This window comes from Lutra lutra, chromosome 10 (assembly GCF_902655055.1).
Source record: "Lutra lutra chromosome 10, mLutLut1.2, whole genome shotgun sequence".
Classification (NCBI taxonomy): Eukaryota; Metazoa; Chordata; class Mammalia; order Carnivora; family Mustelidae; genus Lutra; species Lutra lutra.
In genome coordinates, this window is record NC_062287.1 from 61,972,960 (window position 1) to 61,984,734 (window position 11,775).

Sequence of the window (11,775 nt, forward strand, 5' to 3'; positions counted from 1 at the left end):
TTCCCAATAGCTCTTAGTGATGAGGACACAGGAGGAGAAATCTGGGATTAGCAGGTCGGTAGGTGAGAAAGACATGGGATTGTATAGAAATTGCCATGAGATCAAATGAAGTATTGGATCATGACATCCAGGCTGGGTTGAAAAGAAAGTCCTGTCACGCAGAGGGAGAGAGAACTCAAAGGACTAGAGTTACAAGAAGTTGAAAGGTTGATATGTGTGCAAGGGTATGAGAGAGGCAGAGGCAAGAAGTTGGATTTAGAGAGAGAGCTTCTAAAGGGTAAAATATCAGGAATAAAGTAAATCTGGTCATGAAAGGGTCAAAGGCCTGGTAAAGAGAGTTGACTGGAAGGATGAGTTTCAGGAGAGAACAATGAAGAACTATGGGGTCAGAGTCTTAGATGGGGCATCCAAATGGGGAGAATGGTAGTAGGTCTTGGGATGGTGAGCAAGACTCTGGACCTAAGACTTCACTGAATGTGTGAATGATCAGAGCTGTCTTCCCCACACTGTACCCCTAGTCAGCACAGCATGAATGACCCAGCCTGTTATGAAAAAGGGTGTGTGTGGGGGGAGCTAGTTCTCAGTGTTTGCAAAACTCCTCCAGAGATGCTTTTGGCCAGAATTCCTGTGTTTGCTTCTATCTCTTCTGGTTCCATGTTGACTCCTGAGTCATGTTTGAATTCATGATATTCTGTCTGTCTGCCCTAGCCTATCATGTTAGGTCTCTGACTGATTGAATTTAATAATTCATTTGTACTAGCATATTTTCTCCTCAAAGGCAGACATGGTCAAACTGCAAGCTTGCCAACTGACTTCCTGTAGGTTGTTGGGTCATGCCTTAGTAGCTTGTAAGGCATGTAAGGCATTCCTTAGTAGCTTAGGCCAAGACCATCAGAAGACCATCAGAAGAAGGAGGTACAACCAATGCTTTGAATCCCAAAAGAGAAAGAGCTTTAAATAAAGGTAGAGGAGCCAAGGAAGCCACAATGGAAAATGAGAAAGTTCTCTCCTTCCCCCTTTGCCCTCAACCCAAGATTTTTTACTCTTCTATCAATTTATATATGTGTCAACATACCTAAGACTTGGCAAAAGTACTTATCATAAAATTGTCTTAGTCTGTTCAGGCTCCTATAATAAAGTACCACAGACTAGGTAGTTTTTAAATAACAGAAATTTATTTCTCACAGTTCTGGAGGCTGTGAAGTCCAAGATCAAGGTGTTGGGAGCTTGTGTGGCTCAATTGGTCAATATCAGGATGCTACCACAGTTAAGTTCTGGTGAGGACCCTCTTCCTGGTTCATAGCTGGTGCATTCTCAGTCTGTTCTCGCATGGTAGAAGGAGCAAGGGAACTCTGTGGGGTCTTCTTTATAAGAAAAATAATCTCATTCATAAGGGCTTCACCATAATCTAAGCACCTCTTAAAGGCTCCAGCTCCTAATACTACCATATTGGGCATTAGGATTTCAACACACAAATTTTGGGGGTACATTTAGACCATAGCAAGAAATGAATGCATTAACCTTCAAATTTTACTTTTTAAATCATTTCTTCTCAAGTTGCTGGTATATCTCTGCCCTGTTTTTCCCTTTTCATTGTCACACTTCTCATGTTGTCTTTAGGGTTTTTGCTTTTGCCTCTCTCTTGAGAGAGGCAAAAGCAAAAAGAGGTCAACAGTGAACACACTAATTTTCTAGTTCAATGGCCAAAGATATACGTTAGTCCATTACTCTGGAGCCCAGCCAACATTAGGTTCTGAGAATACAAAAATTATTTAGTGTCTGCCCCCAAGAACTCAATCTACTGAGGGAGATAGACACAAATGGATATTTTTGACACCCTCTTTCCCTGGATTTTGACACACCAATGTTCTAGTTGTGGTCTTTATCACCCTCCTCTTTCTCTCTCTGTCCGGCCTTTGAAAGTCAGATCTCTCTTGGGTCTTCTTTCTTTCTTACTTTATTTTTCTTAAACATTTATTTATGTATTTGAGACAGAGGGAGAGAGAAAGCAGGGGGGAGGGGTAGAGGGAGAGCATCTCCAGTAGACTGCCTGCTAAATGTGGAGGCTGATGAGGGGCTCAGTGTGGGGCTCCACACCAGGCTGATGTGAGGCTCAATCTCATGACCATGAGATCATGACCTGAGCTGAAACCAAGAGTCAGAAGCTTAACTGACTGAGCCACCCAGGTGCCCCTCTTGTAGGCCTTCTTTTTCTCTTACTGTGTATTTTTTGGCTGGGAAATCTCATCTGGTATAACTGCTTCAACTCCCATGTATGTGGGTGACTCTCACATGCATATTGTTACCTTACACATATCCTCTGATCTCCAGAATAACTACTCACAAGACAGCTCCTTAACACAAATATGTCTACAACAAAGTAAAGCACAGTGATCTCAAATCTACTTTTTCTCTGCTATCCTTGTTTTCTGTGAATATAATTATTCCACCCAATTGCCCAGGTAGAAACCTGGACTCTTACCCTCTTTACCTCATGTAATCACACACAATGTCTAGTCTGTTGTCTCCTCTAAAGCTGTCTGGTCTGTCAGCTTCTCTCCATCTCCCCTGCCTCTGGCCTCATCTAGTCTTTCATCAACTCCCTCTGGATTCCTTAACTAGCCTCCTATTTGGTTTCCTTGCTTCTAGTCTTGCCCCTCTAACCCATCTTCCACTCTGTTGCATGAATGATCTTTCTGAACTGTAAATCTGATCCCTTTTCTCCCCATTTGAAAATCCTTTAGTGGCTTTCCCTGGTCTTCAGTATAAAAACTACGCACTTTATCATGTCTTACAGGGCCCTTTGTAACCTGATCTTGTTTGGCTTTCCTGCTTCATTTCCTACACTTCTTCCTCAAATACTAAATCCCAGCTGTACCAAATTACTTAGTTGGAATTTCTCAACCACTCCATGTTGTTTCATAATTCAGTGCACTTATACCTGCAGATCTTGCTGCCTGTAATATCCTCCCAGCTGACTTCTCTACCCTGTGCTTAATGAATAATACCTAGTCATTCTTTAAAATTTAGCCCTTGCATCATTTCCTCCAAAAAGTTCCATACTCACCTTCTTTCTTGGTACTTGGTATGCCTCTGTGCATCGTTTTCGCAATACCTGTCTTGACTATATTATACTTGTTTATGATCTTGTCCCTCCAATTGGCCTGTTGGGTCCCTTATTTTCTGTATTTCCATAGTGCTTTGAAAGGAGAAAGATTATGCTGGCTAAATGGATTTGATAATTATTTTTTGAGTGATTCCTATGCACAAAGAAGACACTGTACTAGGTACTGTGTTGAATTTTGCAAGTTTTCCTGCCTCTCTTAAAGGCAATTTCTCAGTCTTCTTCATAGCTTCTGTATCCTGTCTGTCCCATAGTGTCTGATCTCAGCCTCCTTTCCTTCTACGTATACACTCTGAGTCACCCCATCCATTTCCTTAGCTTTAATTGCCAACTCCCAAAATCTGTTCTCCCAGTGAAGAACTCTTGCCCAAGTTCCAGATGCTCTCAGGCATCTCAAACTCAGTACAGACAAAAATGAAACTATTTTTCCTTCTGGGGCAAAAGAAAAAGATGACTGTAAGAAAAATTCTGAGATTGTATTAAGGAAAAGCAAGTAGAAATTAAGTCAGAATAATGGCAGAAAGTTTTCAGTACTATCTCTAGGTATAGCTTTTGTATTTTGTATTTCTCCTTGAAGGGAAGATCAGTAAAACTTCAATGCTGTGCTACACAGTAGTGTGTCAAGGTATATGTGAAGTCACAGTGTAAACAAGCTCAGCTTCTTACAGCATTGATTTTGACAGAAAGCTTGTAGGTGTATAATGTACAATATTTACCTTATAAGAATGAAAACCTTTTTTTTTTTTTTACATTAAACATATATTATGGAACAGAGTGTAAAAATGTCAGGAAAGTTTAAACTTTTTTCCTCAAAATATAAGCACACAGACTATTTCTATTAAGGCAGCTCAAATTGAACTATCAAATTCATGTCCCAGGGTCAGAGGAGAGCTATAATATGCCCACAAATTTAAGGGCATAGAGGAAAAGCCTCTAAGGGTACAGACCTTACCCAGCAGTGAACAATGGACAATCAGCTTTTCAGGAAATTCTTTTTCAGATGAAGTGGGAGGAAACCAGGGCAGGGAGGAATTATTGAGCCCAACCAAAATGCAGAGCTGTACAAACTTACTACAACACTGGTTCAGTCAGCAGACATTTATAGATGCTTGTTTTGTCCCACGTTCTCTATTGTGTGGCACCAAGAGTAAATTAGGTATGTCCCCACCCCCAAGGAGTTACTCTCTAGAACTGGGTGCTGAACAATGTAATTGTGCCATTGCTACAATGAAGGATGTACAGCATGAAACTGGACCATTGGAAACATGCTGAGCTTCGCTTGGGGGCATTCAGAGAATACTTCACAAAAGAGGCATAATTTCAGCTTTTGGCTAAAACTTGGAAAGTGTATAGGTATCTTCTGCTTGTAGGTTGGTTAGAATATTTTAGGAAGTTGGAATATAAAGTGTGTGGAAAATGAATTAAACATACCTATTTTTTAAATTAACATAAAATGTATTGTTTCAGGGGTACAGGTCTGTGATTCCTCAGTCTTACACATTCACAGCACTCACCATAGCACATATCCTCCCCACTGTCCATCACCCAGCGACCCCATTTGTCCCACCCTACTCCCCTCCAGCAACTCAGTTTGTTTCCTGAGATAATACTCTCTTTTGGTTTCTCTCCCTCTCTGGTTTCATCTTGTTTCATTTTTCCCTCCCTTCTATGATCCTCTGTCTTGTTTCTCAAATTCCTCATATCAGGGACATCATATGATATTTGTCTTTCTCTGATTTATTTTGCTTAGCATAATACACTCTAGTCCCATTCACGCTGTTGCAAATGGCAGGATTTCATCTTTTTGATGGCTGCATAATATTCCATTGTATATATATACCCCACATCTTCTTTATCCATTCTTCTGTTGATGGACATCTAGACTCTTTCCATAGTTTGGCTATTGTGGACATTGCTGCTATAAACATTTGGGTTCACATACCCCTTCGGATCACTATAGTTGTATCTTTGGGTTAAATACCCAGTAGTGCAATTGCTGGGTTGTAGGGTAGCTCTATTTTCAACTTTTTGATGAATCTCCATATTGTTTTCCAGACTGGCTGCACAAGCTTGCATTTCCAGCAACAGTGTAGGAGGGTTCCCCTTTCTCCACACCCTTGCCAACATCTTAGACACACATATTCTTCCCCCCCCCCAAGATTATTATTTATTTGACAGAGAGACAGCAAGAGAGGGAACACAAGCAGTGCAATTGGGAGAGGGAGAAAAGGGTTTCCGGCCAAGCAGGGAGCCCGATGCAGACCTCAATCCCGGGACCCTGGGATCATGACCTGAGCTGAAAGCAGATGCTTAATGACTAAGCCACCTAGGTGCCCCTTAGACACACACATTCTTGATAGTCATTATGAGCATGTAAATCCCTGGAAAGGATGGAGACCATTTCTGTAGTCCTGGTATACTCAGCAGTATTACTTAGCACTGTCACTTCATAGTACCATGTTTATTGATTTTGTGAAACTCAGCTGGAGAGATGAGTATGTCATGGACAACATGTGGCTTACTCCTCCTCACTTAATAAACATATATTGAGCACCTATAATGCACTAGGTCCTATGGTAGAAATAGAGTTATCCAGAAGATTGAGTCCTAGTGCCTGGCTTTGGGAGCTCAGCTGAATCGAGTCAGTGAAGCAGAGAGGCACTTGTAGGACAGTGTGATGAATGCTCTGATAGGCATATGCCTGGAGGACTATAACTGCACACAGGGGGTACCTGGCCCTGTCTGGAGGGTTATGTGAAGTTTCAAGGTAGCCTCAAAAAAGTGACTTCTAAGGAGAGAATTGAATGATAAGAGGTAATGTGACATAGGGGGCAAGCTACTAGAGGCAACCTCATGTACAAAGGTGTGATGTATTTAGGGAACAAATAGGTTCTTATGAAGGGTGACAGCAAATAATGCTGGAAGAGGCTGAGAGGTGGCTGGGCCAGGCCACAGAATGCCTTTGTGTCATGAGAAAAGTCTGGATTTTATCCAGCAAAGTCAACAGTGAGTCACTGTAATAATGGTTCAGATCAGTGTTTTCCAAAGATTGGATTGTAATCCATTAGTTGTAAAATTAGTGAATTGGGATTAGCATTTTAAAAAAGTACCTAGAAAAGAGTTGGCAGTATTAGTGTGCATCATATTTGTTAAGGTAAATAATGTTTTGTGATTCTTTTGTTTCAATTACATATATGTGAATAGTCTTCTGCTGTAAAGTATTTTTTGATCTGTGGGTAAAACATTTTTGAGAAACACTAGTCTAAAGGTTCAAAGGTACAAGTTAATACCTCAGATTACTTTTGATAGCAATTAACAGGAAACCCAGTGCAAGTAAGAATAATCACTAAAGATTATTACTATAGCATTTCCTCTAGTTGTTCTGATCTGACATTGTTCTGTCATCTTCAGCCTAAATCCAGTTCCCCATGGCTCTCAGAACAACATACTATCTTACCTTATCCAGCTGAGTAGAGACCAGATTTCATTGCTTCAAATTAGTCTAGGCCTGTCCATCCCTCAATCCATTAAGAGCAAGGGGATGAAATACTAGGACTCCCTTAGACTAATGAATGTTTGGGAACAGTTGCTGTAGCTGTAGGGAACTATGATGCAATGTGGCAAATTCAGTGCATTATGGAAATACTGTAGCAGCACCTGGGTTTACAAAGTAATGAATTTAGGTATGGGGATGGTCAGAGGAGCCACCCAGATGCCAGAAGTCTGTGTACAAGTTAGGTAGGTGAAATGGGGAGAGGTTTTTGGATGGTCAAGACTGTGAACAAAAGGTGTAAGGGGAGCTGTGTGTAGGTTAAAGTCAAAATAAGGTCTTCCGTGCTTCCTAAGCTTAAAATTAGAGGCAAGTGAAGTAAATGGAGTAGGGAGCAGATGCCGAGTCACCAAGGGGATCATGGTAAGGAACCTGGACTCTTTCCCCATGGGGAAGGAGGATGCACTGGAGATCATCAAGCAGAGAATTAAGACATCAGATTTCTATTTCTTCATCTGCAGTGTGGAGGGAGGCAAGTTAGGAGGCTTTTGCAGTAATCCAGGATAGAGATGTCTTGGATTTCAGGATAGGGAGAGGTGATTGCAGATTTGAGAAACGCTATGGAAAGAAAACCAACAAGACTTGCTCATTTGACTGTGGAGTGTAAGCAATCAGCACTTGGCTTTTGCAGCTGTGTCTCCTTTGGATATTGGGTTTATATTGTGTCACTGGTTTGTTGAGGCTGGAGTGAATTTGGTTTTTTTTTTGTTGTTGTTTTTTGAAGGAAGTAGACATAGCCATCAATCTTGCTGTAAAGAACTGGAGCCTGAGACAGAGAACCTTTGAAAGTAGAGCGGGAACTCCATTGGATCTGAGCCCCTCTTGCGGGGGTTTACAATTTAAAGAGGTACTTAGATGGGTTTGAGGGCATAGTGCACTAAGGTGAAAAGTAACCATTTATAGGCCAGATTAGCAAATGGATACATGGTTATTTATATCCCTTGTGCTATCCCTAAGCCTCTAATAAACATTCTAGGACTTATGTACTCTTTTATGGGCCAAAATATTAAAGATGCAGTGTCTCATGAGGCCATTGTGGCAGCAGAAGTGTTGCTTTAGATTGTGAGCTCCTTGATGGCAAAGGTTGTTTCTTCTCATCTCTAGATCCTTAGTATCTAGCCTAGGGCCTGACATAATGCCAAACACTTGATAAAGATCGTATCCCTAGTGACTAAAATGATGCTAGATACTAGCAGATGCTTGTTAAACATTTAAGGAACTGTTGAAAGCCCCAAAGGGAGGTCTGTTTCTGGGGACTAAGAGGCAAAGCTGAGAGTCAAGCCATAACCCACCTATGTAATACTTAACAGATGTAGTTTTAATTTTAAAGAAAGTACTTTCTCTAGGAGTCAGGAATGACTCCCAAGATACCTAGCTGAGGTGAATGGTCATGCCAAGACCACAGGAAGGAGGTGAATCTTAGGGAAGCATTCAGAATTGTAGGTTTACTGAATAAATGCTTTGAGTGTCTACTATATGTCACTCAAAATATGTCAGAAAGAGCTTTCTGGCAGTAGCATGAAGGACAAATTTGAGGGAAGAGATGGGAGAATCCTGTTGGGAGCAGATGAATGTTAAGACTTGAGCAGCTGCAGTGAAATAGAACAGAATAGCTCTGCCCCTGAAGCTAATATCTACCTGTTCCACCTTCACCCTTACCTTCTGACAATGGTTGGGTTTAGCAGGCTAAATATACTCTGAAGTTCCAGCCTAAGATAAAAATCACTCTTCACTGTACTGGAGATATGGGAACTATCAAGCCTTTCTGTCAAGTGTTCAGGCAGGGATGATAGTTCCAAGTTTTCCATGACTACTACCCTAGTCAAACCTCTGAGCCTGAGGAATGGGAAGCCTGGCTGGGCTAAGTCTGGCTTCACAATAATTAGTGGATATCAAGGAGCTTCCTACTTCTCATATGCTCTGGCCATTCTGAAGCCGGATTTCCCTTTTCTGAGTTCCCAGAGAAGGCCAGTTTGACAACAATAAAAACTTCCAGGAAATTCCCAGCACACTTAACTTCCTAACCCTCCTCCCACCTCAACCCTCTCTTTATTCCCCAACCCCCGACTTCCACTCCAAAAGGAAGGAGCTTATCCTTTACTGAATGCTTCCACAGCCAGAAAGGTGGTACATCTGAGTCCTCAGATCCTCTCCTCTGAGGCCTATCTGGGGCTGAGGGGAGCACATGAGGGTAATATGTGATCCTGTCTAGAAACAGGAATAGCTGTAGTGTTCCTTGGAGTTTCCTAAGGTACCAGATTATTATGGAAGATTCAGTTCTAGATGTTCACTCTCCTAGCCTGTCAGGAAGTAATCTTTCTCTAAGATATCCCAGGGGTTCAGTCTCTATGCTAGATGTCAAAACTCAATCACCTTTGGAGGCCAGTTTGGAATTATAGGATATAAACCCCATAAAAACTGGCATTAAGAAAAACAAAACTGTTGGTGCTCCTGGGTGGCAGATACTCACTTTCCCAGCAGGCTCTGCGGTGGAGCTTCCCGTCACCCTAGAAGCTACAAGAGGCCACTGGCCTGGGGTGGCTCAGTGGGTTAAGCCTCTGCCTTTGGCTCAGATCATGATCCCAGGGTCCTGGGATTGAGCCTCACATCCTGCTCAGCAGGGAGCCTTGACCACCCCACCCCCCGCCCCCACCTGCCTCTCTGCCTAGTTGTGATCTCTGTCAAATAAATAAATAAAATCTTAAAGCAAAACAAAACAAAACACCAAACTGCTAACCTAACAAACTCAGAATAAGAGCCAGAAACATTAGCAGTGAATTTACTAACTCACAGAGACTGAGCATTTGGATAGTTCTCATTGTCCAGAAATCCCAAGGGCAGAAAAAAAAAAAAAACCCAAATACATTCATATATTCATATAAGGAATTTTATCTACTGCAAAGAGATGAGTATCTGGTTCCTCAGAAGCTTCTTGTCTCCATTAAGACCGTCCATTAACAACTCTAGCTCCAGTTCTTCTTCGAGATTAAAAGAGCTCCAAAGGCCTGTGATCATGGGCATTGATGAGCGTGCCTCACAACCTCTGGTCCCAGTTAAATCCCTGGTGTTTGAGCTGTGTGGGAGCCGTGGATGCTTGCTTTCTGGTCTTGCTGCAACCCTTGAAGCAGCTGGTTTAGAAGTGTAAGGTTGCTGTCTCTGCGAGGCAGGGGTAGGGGTGGGAGGCAGTTCCCCTTATACTCGATCACTGCCATCTTGGCCCGATCCTGCTCACTGCTATTTGGGATCTGCAGCATTCTCGTGTAGCCCCCATTTTGACCTTGGTAACGAGGGACCAGTACGTGAAACAGCTTTGGGATCAAGTCTTTCTCCTAGAGGGGGAGAGTTATCCAGGAAAGAGCAGAGTCAGGCAACACTGCGGAGACACATTTAACTTTCAGCACTTCCAAAAGTAGGGTCCAAACACATTCACACAAAAACTCTCCCACCCCCGAACGCGGTAGAGTCAAAGTTACACTGAGGGGTTACAGGCATTTATGTAGGCTGATTCACGTAACATTCAACTAACTTAAGATACACGTTTTTAATTTAGTTCACGATACCTGTCCACAAGTGAGTGTCTTAGTTTAATTCTGCCCAGGTTCCCCTTCCTTTAACAACCCCTTCCCCAACAGGGAGCAAAGGATCAGATTTGGGAGGGAGATAGGATGCACTCACCGTAAGCCAGAAGTCTGCCATGCGCATGGCTTGTTCGTTAGTGTCTCCCAGCTTCCCATAGTCGATGAGCTGAGGGGACATAACATCACTGATCCAACCCGAGCAAGAAACGAGCTTCTCTAACGCGGGACCGCAACCCATTCATTCCACTAGCAAACTATCCCTCTAATTCAGGCGAGTCCTAACTCCGCAGCTCTAACATGTCCGTCCATTTGAGAGGCCGGAGGAAAGGGGTTAACTCAGGGTGTTAGGGGATTCAGACTTGGGGCAGGAACTGCCAGGGCAATCCCACTTATCCCCCAAGCCCAGCCGCCTCTTAGGCCAGAAGCCTCACCGCGGACAGAAAGGTCCTGCCCCCAACTTACTCGCCTTGCGTGGCCCCGCCCCTCACCTTCTCGGCGTAGCCCCTCATTTCGTCCACGCGCGCCCATGACGCCTCGATGCGTTCGTGTCGCACCAAGCCTGTAAGCAAGTTCCGCAACAGGTGGATGCGGGACTCCGGACCAAGGCCCAGACGGCGGAATACGCGGCCATGGGAGATGGCGGCTGCAACTGACAGCCGCATATTTCCTAGCTTCTCTCCGCCCCTATGAGGCCGGAACTGGAAACGCGAAGGGAGTCGCCGAGAAGACGGCTTGGGGAGGACGCATGCGCCATACTAAGTGCGTGGTGGACGTGTTTGCGCATGAGTATCAGAGCCTGCCTCGTTGGCAACCTGGGGGAGGGCGGAGAAGTGCTGGCTTCTTCCAGGGGAGGCGAGCGGGGCGGTCCTCAGGCACTCCTTGTCTGACCGGGGAGCCAGGCGCCCCCTAGTGCGGGATGAGGCAGCCGTTGAGTTTCTTTTGGGCTGCGTCAGTCTTCGTGTGGCCTCCAGGGCGACGGGAAGCTCTGCCGCGGAGCCTTCTGGGAGAGTGAGTCTCTGAGGGGAAGGGCCTCCTGGAGGGGTGAGGTCGCTGTAGCCTTTGGCCCAGCCAGGTCCTAGCGGTGGCGAGTCCTCGTGTTTGACACCCTGAGCGTGTCTTTTTGTCACAAAATTATTTTCCGTAATAATGGGGAAATGAATAACAGTGATGCTCGGAAAAGAAGCGCAGTTAACTGAACATTTTCTTTTGTTAAAGTACATGGAGTATCCATTCCAGTTAGAAAGTGCAGAAGTCAAAGGAAAAGTAATGGCTTAATGCTATTTAATTATGTCCATGTACTTTTTCAAAAGGTGAGAAACATACCTATGCATTTGTGTTAATGTTCAGTAGCGTTCTAGTTTCTGTTTTTGAGTCTTAATGTCTGCAAATGTGCACTTTGTCAAAATTACTCCTTGTTGTGGATTGAATTGTGTCTTCCCCTGATCCAACCCAAAGATATGTTAAGCCCAAACCCCTCCCAACCTCCACAGCATTCCCCTCAGAATATGACCTTATTTGGTAGA

At 43.6% G+C, this 11,775-nt stretch overlaps 1 protein-coding gene across 1 annotated transcript; it reads right to left on the reverse strand.

The window, feature by feature from the left end:
• Nucleotides 1-9,439: 9,439 nt before the first annotated feature.
• Nucleotides 9,440-10,984, reverse strand: MRPL17 (mitochondrial ribosomal protein L17). The gene is made up of 3 exons (XM_047690475.1): nucleotides 10,741-10,984; nucleotides 10,350-10,418; nucleotides 9,440-10,003 (listed from the first exon to the last, which is right to left on the reverse strand). The coding sequence occupies exons 1-3, from the start codon at nucleotides 10,912-10,914 to the stop codon at nucleotides 9,728-9,730; spliced, it is 519 nt and encodes a 172-aa protein (XP_047546431.1). The 5' UTR covers nucleotides 10,915-10,984; the 3' UTR covers nucleotides 9,440-9,727.
• Between the last annotated feature and the right edge of the window lie 791 nt (nucleotides 10,985-11,775).